This window comes from Phascolarctos cinereus, unplaced genomic scaffold, assembly GCF_003287225.1.
Source record: "Phascolarctos cinereus isolate Bilbo 61053 unplaced genomic scaffold, phaCin_HiC Scaffold_4;HRSCAF=312, whole genome shotgun sequence".
Lineage (NCBI taxonomy): Eukaryota > Metazoa > Chordata > Mammalia > Diprotodontia > Phascolarctidae > Phascolarctos > Phascolarctos cinereus.
Window position 1 is genome coordinate 642,503,390 of NW_027555847.1, and position 16,396 is coordinate 642,519,785.

Genomic DNA, 16,396 nt, shown 5'->3' on the forward strand with positions numbered 1-16,396 from the left:
TAGGGCTAGAATCCAGGTCTCCTAAATTTCCACCTCTTGTTGGTTAATTGAACAAATGGGTGAACAGAGGCAACGAAAAGGAAGCAGTCACTGAAAAATAAGAGACAGAAGGATGCCAAGTTATCTTTCCCTCTTTTACGGTTGTGTCCCTTCTGGGAAGACAAAAGTTACCAACAAAAATGATTTGAGTGATAACTCATGTCTGTATAGTATTTAAGTTTACAAAGTGTTTTCCTCCTAACAATGCTGAAAAGTATGTAGGACACATTATTATCATTATCACTTTGTAGATGAGTCAGCACCTAGGGTTCAGAAAGGGTGAACAATTCACCTAATAGTTTCTCATGGTGAGTTCGTGTTGGAGCTGGAACTTGTACCCAAGTCTATGGAGCACAAGCTCCTTCTAGATTATATAATATGCTGTGGTATAATTTACCTCTTCAGTCCTTGATGGATGGGGCTCAGTGAATAGAATGTACTATTGCTGGGATACCTTTCTTATTCTAGTTCCCATCCTCCTTAGAATTCCAGACTAAGCAAATAAATCTCTTCTGGAACTCACCTGGACATTCCAGATTCACTCACCTTTGGGCCCCATGGGGCCAGATGGCCCTTCTAAGCCCACTTGTCCAGGCCGGCCTGGCTCCCCCATAGGACCTACTCTTCCAGGAAGACCATCTTTTCCAGGAGGTCCAGGGGGCCCTGGCCGGCCCTGAGTTGTTCTAACATGTGCTGGCGGCATCTGGGCCAGGAGGTATGCTAGTTTGGCTGCAGAGAAGAAAAAACAAACAGATTTGAGGGGTAGAGAGGACTTCAGTAGAGAACTTTAGGGGCCAAAGCTGCATAGAAGCAGAAAAGATATATTATTGAGACTGATCTGATCAGAATCTGACGCCCATCATCACTGACATTTATATGGTGCTATGAATATATTTGGCAAGAGTAAAAGCCTAATAGGTATCCATGAACCAGCAGAGTGGTTGTCCACAGATCCCTTGGAGGTTTGTGAATCGATTTCAGGGCGTCTGTGAAGTTGGGTAGGAAAAAGATTACACTTTCATTTTCACTCATTTCTTACTGAAATTTAGCATTTCCTTCACTTATGAACTTAAGTGACAAAATGTAGTAGTATAAAGCTTCATCAGACTATCAAAGAGGACTAGGACATGAATAAGATTAAGAACCTCTGCTCCAGCATGTTGGATATACACACACACACACACATAATCCCACTGAGGGGAAACTCACTACCTTTTGAGGCAAGACATTTCACTTTTAAATAGCTATAACTGTTAGGGAGTTTTCCTCAGAAATAGCCTCACTCTGCTGCTCTGAAACTTCTGTCATTTTTATTTCAGCCCTCTGAAGCCAGGCAGAATAGACTTAATCTTTCTTTTGTATGACAGACTTTAAAATCTTTCAAGACCGCTATCATATTTGCTATCTCAACTGTAATGTATAAAAAGTTTGCAAGACATAGTTTCTGCATAATCAATCATTTTATTAATTATTACTACTGAATATTTAATAAAAAGGGTCAATGGAACTCTCAAATGCCAAAGACCCCTCATGGAATGGTCTTCACATTTATATACCCTTGGAAGAGTGGGTCTTCCTGAGGGTGGAAATTTACTCTGATTGACAAGTAATGAGAATGAATATTATAATGAGAGTTGGGCTTATTCTAATGAGAGTCTGGGAAACTGACTCTGATCACTCAGTCTTGGACAAAGAGACTTACCTATATCAGACTACACCATGTAGACAAAAAGGGGATGCAGATGCAGATGATGAAGCTGATTACAATGAAGGTTAAATGATTCACACAAAGTGCTATCCAGAGCTGTCTAATTAAACACAATGGGCTAGAATCCACCAATTCATCTAAATTAGAATTTCTTTACCTTTTGTTTAGATCTAAACTTTCCCAGTTGGGTGAGGTCTGAACAAGATTGAGCAGAATGTTAGAGAATAATGAAATAGGAAGGGAAAAACTCCTGGATGTCCCTGATAGTGAATGGCTATTAACATAAGAGAGAAATAATTGTTTCTCTCAATTTTCTCTTCTCTGGGCTAAACATTCATTCCTAGGTCCTCCAATGAATCTTGGTCATAATTGCCAGTGCCCTCCACTCTAGTTGACTTATTATGTATGCATTGCTTCTCCATTTAGTTAACATTCTTTATAAAATGTTGCACCAAGAATCAAATACAATACCCCAGATGTGGTCTGACCAGGGCACTCTCAGCTATCTTCTTCTGGAGTCTATGCCTCTCCCCTAATGGAATGGCCTGCCTTTGGAGATGGTGGCTTCCTTCTCATTGGAGGTCTTCAAGATGAGGCTGGATGAGGACTTGTTGGGCATGTTATTGGGGTGGGGGGGATTCTTTCTCTGTTTCACTTAAATTAGATGGCTGCTAAGTTCACTTCCAATTCTGAAATTCTATGATGCTGTGACTATGCAGTTTGAGTATTAGTTTTTTTTTTCTTTTTGTTGACTCAAATTGAGCGTGTCATCCACTAAAACCCAATCTTCTTTCCTTCCCCACATGGATTCTTCTCTAACACAAAACAAGTCTTTCCCTATATTTGTGAAGTTGAACTTCTGAGTCATCTCTAATTGGGTATTTATGGGCAAAAGAAACAAACGTGGATGGCAGCTGCAGAAAATGAAGAAGTGTGACATAAATACTTTTTCATCATGGACATTCCACTTGCTCAAAGTTAATACCTCACATTTTGCATTAGCCTCTTAGGATGTACTTTCCTCAAAACATATAGTATTATCTTCATGCTGTAGATGAGGAAGCTGATTACTGTGAAGGTTACATGATATACACAAGGTTACAAAACTAGGAAGTTACATCCTAGATTCAAAGGTCTATTTCTAACTCCAAGTTCAGTGCTCCTCCTACTCTACTCACTCTCTTTCACTGACTTCTTATTTCTTCTAAATTCCTTCACCTTGCATTCAAGGCTTCCCACTGTTTGATTCCAACCTACCTTTCTGGCATTATCTAATGCTACTCCTCCCTTCAAGTACTCCACACTTTAACCAAATTGAACTGCTAACTATAATCTCATTCTGCCCTTTCTGGATTCATTGTACCTTGACAAGATGTCTTTCATGCCTAGAATCGTCCCCCTCACCACAGCTCTCCAACACACAAGCATTTTCTCCTACTGACCCTCCTTTCCTTCCTTCAAGACCCGGCTTAGGCACCACCTCCTCCAGGAAGGCTAGCCTGATCCTTCCAGGTGAAAGTGATATAGACCTCCTCTAATCTTTCACATTATCCTGTTTAACCAGTCTTGTTGACTCCATTTGCGATACCTTCATCATATCTATTAAAGTGTAATCCTCTTGAAGGTAGGCACTGTGGCTTTTTAAAATCTTTGCATACCTAGTGATTAGCATGAGGCCCTGAACAGAGGAGGCCCTTTAAAATGATTTGCACACAAAAAAAATAAATAAATAAAATGATTCGCACGACCTTCCTGTGAGTTTGGTAGGAAAAGTATTAACCTTATGTTGAAGATGGAAAAATAGGCTCAGAGAGAACACAGTGAGTGCCTTGTATATTTTTCTTATTATTGTTATTTTTGTTGGGAGTTCCCAAGGTAGAAACTCTCTTCTCTCATGCAGACTGGTAACTTAACTCTTCTGCAATCAATTTAAAGTCTTAGAGAATGGCTGGGGTGGGGGAGGAGGGGGGTCACTGACAGGTTGAGTGATTTATCCATCATCACATAGCTAGTAAGCCTCAGAGGCAATGCTTGAACCAAGACCTTCTTTGCTCCAAGGCTCTCTGGGCCTCCATGGTCTTTCATGCATTGCTCATGGATAGTATTTAATAGCATTTTTTGTTGGACTGAATTCAGTAGAATTGATTTCCCATCTGACCTGGGCATTGTGAAAGTCTGAATCTCAAACTCTAGGGACAGTCTGGTCCCAGACTGAAGTGAAAGGTCTTGATCCTGTATGAACTATTATGCCAAGGGCAGGTTTACTGTTTCCAGTATATACTACCCCAAGAAAGTCTGTCCTTAAGGCCCTCCGAGAACACAGAATGCAGCCCTTATTTCCAGGGTCCCCAACCTTGCCACATCTATCTCACATAAGCCTAGTTGCATTCACACTCCAAATTTGCTGCCCTTTCCCCCCAAGTTAGTCCCTGAGTTGTTAAGCTCGTGTGATCCTCATAAAAACTTTTCAGAATAGTTGGTGGTATTGTTTCCTTTTTACAAATAAGGAAACTGAGGCAGGGTCACACAGCTAGCAAATGAGGGAGAACTGGAACCTAGGTTTTACTGACTCCAAGGCCAGCAGTCCTCTATCCACTATATAACTTAGATGCCTCATAACAACAGCTATCATCTATATATTCTTAAAGGTTTGCAAAGTACTCTACATATATTATCTCATTTTATCCTGACAACAACCCTATAAGGTAAGTAATATTATTAGCTCCATTATTATCCCCATTTTACAGATGAGAAAACTGAGGCTTACAGAGGTCAACTGACTTTCCCAGGACCACACAGACAATAAACATCTAAATCAGGATTTGAACTTGAATCTTCCTGATTCCAGGTTTGGCATTCTATTTACTGTCCGACTTAGCTGTCTTTTTCCTAAACATTATGGTGTCAGCAATTCTATAACCTCTTCCTTCTTTCTTTATGTTATGGTACCAGCAACCCAGCAGCAAAGCAAGACTTAAAAGGGAAAGTCTCACTCTTAACCTCTCTAACACTGGGACTGACCTAATATTTATGTATTTTAGAATCTGAAATTGTTCCAGCTACAAGGGACCTCAGAACTCATCAATCCCTTCAGAACTGCCTTGTCTAAGTTCATAGTTACAGCCTGGACTTAAATTCAGGTCTTCTGCCTCAAGGTGAGAATCTTCCCATTATACCCCACTGCCTCATTCAAACCAGGCTATTATCTAGGTCAATCTCCTTTTTAGTCCAAATGCAATGCTCTTTGTACCCCCTGTATTTGGATCCTGAATAAATCCCCTCTTTTATCTCCCTTTGTACCTTGAAGGTATTTATAGACTTTTCTTCTTGCCCTGCCAAAGGAAGAATTACTGACTATTACTTAAGAGTGTTTTTGGCCACAGAGGGAGGGTAGATGCATGAGTTGCACTGCAGAATCCTTTGGACGTAACTCTCTGTACTTTTCCAGGAGGCCGTGGACAGAGAAAGTATCTCGAGGACCTTTTCCAGGTGACCCACATGATTTCAGATACTGAAGTGTTCAAGTATCCTTGAGTAAGTGTCACTGGTTCCATTATAATTGCCAGATGTTAAATCTAAAAGGGACCTTGGAAGTTAAAATGTCAGAATGTAAAATATTAGATCTAACAAACAGGAACTTTAGAACAGAAGCACTCAGAATTCTAGAACTGAAAAGGACCTTAGAATACAGAATATTACAAGACAGATCATAGAATGTCAGAGTCAGAAATGTCATAGACCATCAGAAATTGACGGAACCTCAGAAAATAGAACGTTAGAACTTAGAAAGGAATTTGGGGCTTATCTAGTTTAAAGCCCTCATTTTACAGATGTGGGTGTTGAAGCCTAGAGAAAGGAAATAATATACCTGAGGCTAGCTAGTGGCAAAATTTAGTTGTCCTAACAGAGGCCATGACTCTCTCTGTCGCATTTATTTTTACAATTATGGTTTATCTGGCCTCTGCTCATGACTCCTTATTCCTTGTTTGGAATTGGTTTGGACATACTGCTTTTTTTCCCCCACTTGATCTGAAAAAATAAGCCTAGTATTAGTTAATGTTCTTATGCTAAGGAGACAAACAGATAGTCGCTAGGGCTTAGAATAACCCTGTATTTCTAGGACTTGATTCACGATACTCTATTATCCTGCTTTTCCATCCTATTATGGCCTTTTGAAATAATTAAAACTTCTTGGTTCCTGACCAGGAATATGAACTGCTATCTCCTTTTGGTCCTTCTCCAATAACTTATAATAGGCTACTGTTCTCTAGAAGTCTGACTCCCTTCAGCAGCACTCCCAAATTTCATTTTTTTTGTTACTCGTCTGCTATGTGTAGGCTTTGAAAGTTAAAAGAGAGAACAAGGAATGTTAGAACTAACTTAAAACACCTTTATTTCCCTGCAGCATTTGATACTTTTGGCCATCTTTTTTTTTTGGCTGGGCGATGGGGTTAAGTGACTTGCCCAAGGTCATATGTGTCTGAGGCCAGCTTTGAACTCAGGTCCTCCTGACTCCAGGGCCTGTGCTCTGTCCACTGGGCCACCTAGCTGCCCCTGGCCATCTCCTTCTCCACAGTACTCTCTTCTGATTTTTTCATAACATAACACTCCTCTCTTCTGGTTCTTCCTCCTGTCTGTCTGACCACTCATTCTCAGTCTTTTTGGCTGGATCATCATCCATCATCTAACTTCAAGTGAACCCCCGTGCCCTGTGCCGAGCTATTTTCATCTCCTCTTATACACTCTTACTTTTTCTGAATCTGATTTACTCCCATGGGTTCAATTTTCATCTTGATGTCAATGACTCCCAGGCCTACATTTCTCTCTCTGATGAGATCCAGTCTTCCATTACCACCTTCCTGTTGGATACCTCCATCTGGATGTCCTGCAGGCATCTCAAACTCGAAAAGTCCAAGACGATTCATTTTCCCCAAAAACTTCTCCCTCTTCTTAATATCCCTATTTCTGTTGAGTGTACTACAATCCTTTGAGTCACCTAGGTTCACAGCCTCAGTCATTCTCAACTCATCCTTCTCATTCATCTTTCATAACCAATCAGTTGCCAAGTAATATGGATTCTAACTCCACACTGTCATTTGCATCTATTTCCTTCTTTCACTTACATGGGCACCACCTGTTATAGACCCTCATTACATCTCCAGTACATTATTTCAAGAGCCTCTAATTAGGCTCCACATATCTAGTCTATCCCTCCTCCAATCCATTCTTTGTATGGCTGCCAAAGTGACATTCCTCAAACACAGATCTGACCATGTTATTCTCATGTTCAAAAAGCTCCAATGGCTCCCCATCATTTCTGAGATAAAACGCAAATTTCTCTATTGGGCTTTCAAAGCCCTTTACTGTCTGACTTTATTCTTCCATTCTAAGATTACTGTACATTATTACCCTTCCTCCTGAGTATAGCCCTAACCACATTAAAATGTAAATGGGAAATATTTAACAAAATAAATAAAAATACAATACAATATATATAATGTTAACTTGTGGGGGTTTTTTTTGCAAGGCAATCTAGGTTAAGTGATTTTCCCAGGGTCACATAGCTAATGAGTGTCAAGTGTCTGTAGCTCGATTTGAACTCAGGTCCTCCCGACTCCAGGATCGGTGCTCTATCCACTGTGCCACCTAGCTGCCCCATTTTGTGGCTTTTCTAAGTCCATAAGTAACCTGCAGGCCTACATTTCTCTCTCTGATGAGATCCAGTCTTTCATTACTACCTTCCTGTTGGATACCTCCATCTGGATGTCTTTTTGATTTTGACACCACTCACTGCTCTATATCCTAAGCAAATAGCTACTTAGATCTCCCATCTCATGCCTTTGTATAGTTGTCCCCTATGTCTAGCATGTGCTCCATCTTCACCTCTACCTCATATCCCCCTTCATTCTGCCTTCCGTTTAGCTGTCTTTACCTCTGCCTCATTCACCATGAATATTTTCCTAAAGAAGCCTATCTTGATCTCTTAAATTGCTAGCCCAGCCACAATTTACTTTGTACCTACTTTTTTTTTTTTTAATTTACTCTACATATTATCTCTTCTCTGCCTTAGAATGCAAGTTCCTTGAGGGATATTGTTTTTGTCTTTGTGCCCCTAGTGCCTAGCACACATTGGGTGCTTTATAAATATTTATTGAATGAACTAATATAACAATGCTCTTTTATAGTTAAGGAAACTGAGACCTAGAAAGGGAAATGGCTTTCTCAAGTAAATGGCAGGACTAGTAATCAGACTCAAACTCTGGCCTACTGATACCCACTGTCGCAATTTTTCCCCTCCACCATTTTACTTCCTCCCTAAAACAGGGCAGTACTGGACCACTTACTTTCAAGTTGCTTCCCTAACTCTTCTTGGATAAGCCTTCGAAGAGTGTCCACTGATGGTGAATCTCCCTAGAAGAGAAGAAAGTTGGAATTATTACTGAAGAAAGATTAACAAATGAGTACCATGTACTGGTCAGTCTGCAGAACCTAATAACTACTAAACTTTGTATTTCAGTAGCATTCTTGTATCTATTATGTCATTCCATCATTGCTACATCCTGGTAATGCATGCACCTTCATACGAGAAGAGGAGGGCACAGAGAGGTTCAGGCACTGAGGTATCCCAACTAAACTTGCAGCCTCACCTACTTAAAGCTGGGAGGGACCTCAAAAGTCACATAGTCCAGCACCCCTCTTCTTACAGATGAACAAGGAAGCCTAGGGTCACTAAGGTGGAAAGGGGCAGAGCCAGGATAGTGACAAAATTTCTTTTTACATTATAACCCAGAAAACAGTGCTGGGCATGCAGCTGGGGTTCAGAAAGGCCTTGCTGAATTTCATTGAACGAAGGCAGAATTCTAAGGTGCTAGAAGTGGGGGAGAACTTGAATGATTGTTCATTCAATATCCATTTCTTAAGGGCTTATTATGTGTAGAGTACTCTGCTAGGAGCTAGAGAGATGATAATGATGATAGCTAGCATTTATAGAAGGTTTTAAAGTTTGCAAAGCACTTAACAAATACTATCTTATTTGATCCTCACAATGACCCTAGGAGGTAGATGCTGTGATTATTCCCATTTTACAGATGAGGAAACCCAGGCAGATCGAGATTAAGTGATTTGCCTAGAGTCATACAGCTAGTAAATGTCCTGTGAACGTAGGTTTTCCTGAGACAGGATCCCTCTCCTTATGTTAACTCTTAGTCTAGAATATACAGTCACACTCCCTACTGCTACTACTGCTAATGCTGCTGCTGCGGTTCCTGCTACTGATAATTGTGTGGTAACTTTCGTGAAAATAGCCCTTTACCATTTTGCAAAGGGGTTTTGCATCCTCACTCTCTCATTTGATCCTGGCAACAACCCTGTGAGATAGGCAGGGGAGGAAATGTTCCCATATTACAGATAAGGAAACCGAGGTCTAGTGAAGGGAAATGACTAGTCCAAAGTCCTACAATGAGTAAATGGAAGAGGAAGGGATTAGAGCCTAGGATTGCTATGTCTTTTCTACCAAGTAGTGTTGATACATAAAGAGGGATTAATCAATCAGTCAACAAAGAAATATTAAACACTGAGGCCCTTACATGGGTGTGAAGGTAAGCACTGGGGCTCCTTTCTGGTCTCACTCTTTGGGTTTTAGTTACTACTACAATCCCTGCCACAATGTATTTGCTTGTAACCTACTTACTTAATTGCAACCTTTCTCCTCAAAACAAACAAATAACAGGCCAGAGTTCAGGAAGACATTCAGCCAGGCTGTCTGTCTTTCTTCCCAATATTATGTGCTTTCTCGAGGAGATGACTCATTTTGCCCTGTCTGTGTTGCTTGTAACAAAATGATAAGCTTTAAAAGTCCAATAATTTGCAGGATGTTTCTCTGGAAGTTTATTTTTTTTTTTGGGGGGGAAAGAGATGGTTTCACCACCTTCTATAAAATAACCATCCCCTGGTCTCCCAGACTGGTTCTCTGAACAGAATGTCCCTGCTGAGGACTGCTCCCTGCCTCTAAAATCTGACCACTGAGATTTTGTTTGTCAATCAACAAGCCAGTTGTCTGCTTTCCCAGCAGGTACATTGTGACCATTGATGGGATATAAGGCAAGATAAGGGATTGCTGAGAATGTATTAAAAGAGGCTTAGGAAAGGCATTGATTCCCCCGCCTTCACCTCAGGATTGTTCCTGGAGCCTGGCATTCTGTGCCCTGACACTCTCATTTGTTGCTGGGCCTCCCAGAACATTAAAGCTAGCAGGGGGAGCCTTGGAGATGCTCCAATCCAACTTCATTTGATAAATGAGGAAAGTGAGATGCAGAGAGCTAAGGCGGAAAAACGGCTAAAGAAAAGAGAAGAAGAGACAAGCCAGGATTAAGACTAGTGATCCAGCCAGATTGCATTTGACAATAATAATAATAGTTACCATTTATATAGTTTTTTAAGGTTTGCAAAGCACCTTTACAAATGTTATCTCAGGGGCAGCTAGATGGCGAAGTGGATAGAGTACTGACCCTGAAGTCAGGAAGACCCGCCTTCACATGCCGCCTCAGACTAAACAATTGACACTTACTAGCTGTGTGACTCTGGGCAAGTCACTTAACCCCAATTGCCAAAAAAAAAGGGGAAAAATAATGTTATCTCATTTTGTTTTCGTTCAGTTGTTTCAAAGTCCATGGGGTTTTCTTGGCAAAGATGCTGGAGTGATTTGCCATTTCCATCTCCAGTGTGTTCCCATTTTACAGAAGAGGAACTGAGGTAAATAAAGGTCAAGCTATTTATCCAGGGTCACACAGCTAGTAAAGGTCTGAGGCCAGATTTGAACTCAGTTCTTCTGGACTCCAGGTCCAGCAATCTACCAAGGAACTGGATAGATTGACCATCTAGTTTAGACAGTTGACTTTGATCCCAAGTGCTTCTGTCAAATGGCTCATAAGATGATATAATGCTGAATCTAATAGACTGTCGTTGGGACTTTTAAATCAAATATTATATACCATGGCTAAGCACTAGCACCTATTACATCTCAGATGTTCCGAAGGTACTACTGAGTCACAGAAACAAAAGGTCCAATGAAATGGGTTGTGTAGAGTACTTTGTAAACCCTAAGTGACATTTAAATGCTATCTTTATTATTATGAATTATTATCACTGTTGCTAATATAAACCCCTATCCTATTTGACATTTAAAGTCCTTCACAACCTGGCTCCAACCTACCTTTCCAACTTTATCACACAATTCTCCCTTTCCTACACTCTACAGTCCAATCAAACTGGGCTTCTTACTGGTCCTCATACATGACACTCTATCCCCTGTCTCCATGCCTAGAATGCATTTCCCCTCACCTCCATGTCTTAAAATCCCTAATTTCCTCCATAATTCAGCTCAAGCAATTTAGCACTTTATATAAGGGTTTTCCTGACCTTTCCAACAGCTAATGCCTTCCCACCCTAAAATTACCTTACTTCCTTTAAATTTATATAAGCACATGTTGTCTCCTCCCACCAAATAAACTAGAAGTTTATTGAGGATGAGGATTCTTTCATTTCTGTGTCCCCAGTGCCTAGCACATTAATGGGTACCAGCTGGCCAACTGAGTAATTGACTACAATAGATCTCTTTAACACAGTGATGACCACGGGTTTAATAGCGGGAAGTGATCCTAAGATCTCCTTGTCTCATTCCCCTCATTTGACAGATGAGGAAACTGAGAACTAAGGAGATAAACTGACTTGACCAAGGTCATTCAGGTATTAAGTAACAGAGCTGGGATTCAAACCCAGTTCTCCTGATTCCAAATCTAGTGCTCTCCCCACTATACTCCCCTACTCCTGCTGCTAACAACAAGGTAACTCTCTAAAAATATAAAACTTTTTGCTGAGCTGGAGAGAAAGCTATCAAAAAGGAATAAAATTTGAGGCTGAGTAGGGTACTTTGTCCAACGCTGATTTCCTAGTACTCTTACCCTTGCTCCAGGAAATCCTGGCTGTCCTGGAGGTCCAGGAGGCCCAGCAGGTCCACTTTCTCCTGGAGGTCCATGAGGGCCCATCAATCCTGTGTGGCCTTTATGACCTGGTAATCCTGGCTCCCCAGGCTGACCCTTTTGTCCTTGGGTCCCCTTCTCTCCTTTGACCCCAGGATCTCCCTAGAGGAAGGAGATAGCACATAAATATAAAAATGAGTATACAGTATGCTCAGCCAGAACCACGATCTACTGATCATGTCCAGAGCCTAGAGGATGCGGTCCTCTCTGTTCCAAGACTCCTCACAGCTTGAGAGGACGGAGAAAGTGCAATATTTACTTCAACAGATCCCACTAGCTAGAGCCAGCTGTGGCTGACTTCTAGAAATAGCAGAAGAGTTTCTTTATCAAATTGAATTTTCCTCTTAATGCTAGATATGACTGTAATGTTCACAAAAGCTTCCAGAATATTGGAACTAAAAGGACCCTTAGAACACAGGATGTTGAAACAGAGAATGTTAGAGAGAGATGGAAGCCTAAAAGATGAAGCAAAAAGTGTTAGACCTAGAAAGGTCTTTAGACCATAAAATGTTAAAAATAGAAAATGTAAAAGATAGAATGGAACCTAGGATGTAAAGCAGAGAAAGTTAGCCCTGGAAGGGCCGTTAGAACATAGAATGTTGATACGGAGAACAATGAACAGTCAAGTGGTAAAGTGGATAGAGTACAGGGCCTGGAGTCAGGAAGACTCAATTCCTGAATTCAAATCTGGCCTCAGACACTTGCCATGTGACCCTAGACAAGTCATCTCACTCTGTTTGCCTCGGTTTCCTCATCTATAAAATGAGCTGGAGAAGAAAATGGCAAACCCCTCTAATAGCTTTGCCAAGAAAACTCCAAATGTGGTCACAAAGAGTCAGACATGACTGAAATGACTGAACAACCATAATATGGAGAATAATAATTGTAACCCCTGTCTTAAAATCCATTGGTATGGGAATCTCTCTCTCTCTTTTTTTTTTTTGGTGAGGCAACTGGGGTTAAGTGACTTGCCCAGGGTCACACAGCTAGTAAGTGCTATGTGAACTCGGGCCCTCCTCAGCTGTCCCAGAGTCTCTCCTTATTGGTAAAGATGAAGGCTATGCCCTAATTGAGGGGTGGGTGGAGTTGATGAGAGAGGAGAGCTTCCATTCTCAGCCAGTCCCCTTTGGGGATTTTTCAGTCAGGAGTTCCCTCTTTGGGGACTCATCAGATTTCATCTGTTCTTTGAGAGTTAAGTCATTTGGGGTACTCCTGGCTTCCAGCTTCAAGAGAGAAGATAGAAGAGGTCAACCCCATTTGAGGTTGCTGAAGGAAAAGACTCTGGGAAGATATGAGAGGAGCTAGCAGTCTCCATCATGTCCATATGTCCAGCTTGCTACTCAAGACATTTTGGGGTGCTCCCTCTTGGGGGATATCAAGGACCTTCTTTCATGGTTTAACTGAGTTATTTCTCTCCTGACGGGAGAGTGCCTTCATTCTGTGTTGCCTGGTACATATTTTCCTATATATACCTTCTCTGATTTCTGTTTTGCTACAATTTGGATAAATGATGTTTGCTATTCCCTGCATATTCATTGTGGAACTGATTATTAGGTGGGGAAGGTATCTTGCGTATAGTACTTGAGGCCCTTCTTTTCCCCCCCCAAAATGACAAAACAATTAGACCTTACATGGAGCCCATTCCTGTCAAGTAGAATAATGCTATTTAAGGGAACAGAGAGTTATATTTTAGCCTGAGACCCCCTCTCACTGAGGAGGCCCCAACCTTCTGCTTCCTCTCTTGGCAGGAATGAAAGTCTCCCATGGAGAAGGGTAGGGGAAGAAGACGCTTAGAGATGTCTATTTTGCCTTCCTTCAAGCCACACATAAAAACAGGCCTTGCAACACATAAAGCCTCAATATATGGAATGGAGTCTACTCCTCTGTCCATATATAATAACAATACTAATATAATGCAGAACATTATTTTGCCATTGAGGTAGTAGGGCCCTTTAAGCCATGGAAGGCAAAAGTTGGTGCTTAATCTTGCCCCAGACCTCTTTCCTCCTAAATCTAAACAATAGTGAAATGTACTCTTGCATAGCTCAGCATAGCCCATACCTCCAACACAAATGGATAAGAAAGCTTGCAATATAATTGCTTTAGATAATTATGTTTATAGCAGAGACCAGGACACCTGGTCTGGTTTGTGTGATCTCTGACCCGTAATAACGGGGTGCTCGGGTGCTTGTGCTTACACTTGTGCCCCAAATGTCTCCCTAGTCTCAGAAACACTGTCTCTGACAACCACTCCCCAGCCCAAGGACACTGTGCCTGGCAGTTATTCATGCATGGGCCTCAGCATGACCCTTATCTCTCTCCCTGGTACAGCTACACAGAGCTGGGCTGCTCAGGCCCCAGCCTTCAGATCATGTCTCTGGAAGCCTCCCAATTCCTTAGTAAGTTCCCGTGTTGTGAGAAAGCTTTCCTTTGTTGCAGAGCATTCTCATGTCAAGACAGAGGGAGAGGGGTGTCCTTGACCAGCCCAAGAACTCTTCCTCTTGCCAGACTTCAAAGATCCATCCCCCTCCCTGTCCTGTATACTCCCTGTACTTTCCCATCCATAGCCCCCAAAGACACCTGCATCTTTGGATTACCTCATCAGTGTTCCTCACATTTCTTTCCCATGCTCTTTTATATATAAATCCTAGCTCGATTACGTCTGGGTCTTGCTCGCTGATTTCTTGGTACAACACTAACTAGTATTTATAAATGCTTTAAGATTGGCAAAGCACATTTTATCTTCACCACAACCCTGGGAGGTAAGTGCCATTATTATCAGGACCCTCAAATAAATGTTAATAAATTAATAAAATAATAATAATAAATATAAATGTTAGAACTAGAAAGGCTTTTAGACCATAGAATATTGAAATATAGAATGTTGAAGACAGAAAGGACCTTAGGGCACAGAATGTTAAGGACAAAAGGAATCTTTGTCATGCTACAATTCAAACTTTTCTTTTGACAAAAGAAGAAAATGGGTCCAGGGGAAAATGTGTCAGAGATCAAGTGAGTAGCTCTAGAGCCGAGGATGGTCCCAACATGCTTCCTTGCTTCTTGTCCCCACTTCAAAAGTAATTTTCGAACATTAGGCAGTTTGTGTCTTCAGGACCAAGGAAACACAGCCCCTAAAATGACACAGGGACCAAAACCTTGCCTCTTCTCTTCTTCCTTCTGAAGTGTTGCCACTGTCTGATGCCTCACCCCTGGCTTAGCAAACTAGACAGCTATATTCTTGTTTATTTGTTTGTTTTTTATTTGAGGCAATTGGGGTTAAGTGACTTGCCCAGGGTCACACAGCTAGTAAGTGTCAAGTGTTTGGTCTGAGGCCAGATTTGAACTCAGGTCCTCCTGACTTCAGGGCCAGTGCTCTATCCACTGCGCCACCTAGCTGCCCCCTAGACAGCTATATTTTTCAGAGAGCCCATGAACCAAACATGCCCATATTATTTAAAGATGGAATGAATTTTAGGCATCATCTGGTTCAATCTGCTCATTTTACAGATGACAAAACTGAAGTCCAGAAAGTGGTTTGCCCAAAGTTACAAAAGCAGTGTACAGAGTGGTCAGTATTAAAACTTGGGTCTTCTGGCTGTGAATTCAGTGCTCAAGCTACTACCACATACTTCCTCCACACACACACACACACACATACACACACACACACATATATGTATGTATGTATGTATGTATGTATGTATGTATGTCTCAGATTTTCAAGCTACATTTGATGAAGAATTTTCGTCTTGCTCCTAGTCCTCAACAATACTTTTGCCATGGGTCAGCTAGGTGGCACAGTGGATAGAGCACCTGTCTTGGAGTCAGGAGGGACTGAACTGAGATTTGGCTTCAGAAAAACTGTGTGACCCTGGGCAAGTCACTTATTTCCAACTGACTCCAAAAAACAAGCAAGCAAACAAACAGAAAAGCAATGCCTTCATCATGTACCCAGGCTGGGTACCCCTTTGCATTGTAGGCTTCAAAGCCAGGGGGTAGCCTAATGGCAGATATATGTTTCCAAGGAAACATTAAAGAACAAGTTCTTACAATTAGTAATCTCTTACATGGGCATGACATTTTACAAAGTACTTCATTACAATGGATCTCCACGATATCTCTGTTATGTTGGTTGGGCAAGGATCATCATACCCATTTTATAGATTTAGAAACTGAAGTTTGGAGATATTAAACTTCCTAAAATAGTATAGCCAATTAGTTGTAGAGATTGGATTACGCCCCCCACCTCTTCTGCCTCTGACTGATTCTTTGGCTCCCAGGCTACTGCTTTTTCCACATCACATTGTTCCTATAGCAAAGGGCTCCTAGGAGCCTGAACTCAGAGGTCTTCTAGCCCAAATCCTGCATATATGAATTCCTCTGACTCAGCAGCAAGCCCTGACTCTGTCAGAACACTTCTAGTCACAGGAAGCTCACCACTTCTAGATGGAATCAATTTCATTGCTGGATGGCCTTAATTGTAAGGAATTTCTTTCTTATACTGAATAGGAATTTCTATCCTTCTAACTTTCTAGTTCTTACAATTTAGAACCACAAAGAGTAAGTCTAATCCTTGTTCCACATGCCAGAATTTTAGACATTAGAAAACAGT

At 41.3% G+C, this 16,396-nt stretch overlaps 1 protein-coding gene across 1 annotated transcript in view; it reads right to left on the reverse strand.

Annotated features, from left to right (window-relative positions):
* COL22A1 (collagen type XXII alpha 1 chain) overlaps positions 1-16,396 on the reverse strand; it is a 589,887-nt gene that overhangs the window by 8,766 nt on the left and 564,725 nt on the right. The window contains 3 exon segments of the mRNA XM_078153760.1: positions 586-768; positions 8,092-8,158; positions 11,707-11,886. Of these exon segments, the coding sequence (XP_078009886.1) occupies positions 586-768; positions 8,092-8,158; positions 11,707-11,886 (430 nt within the window).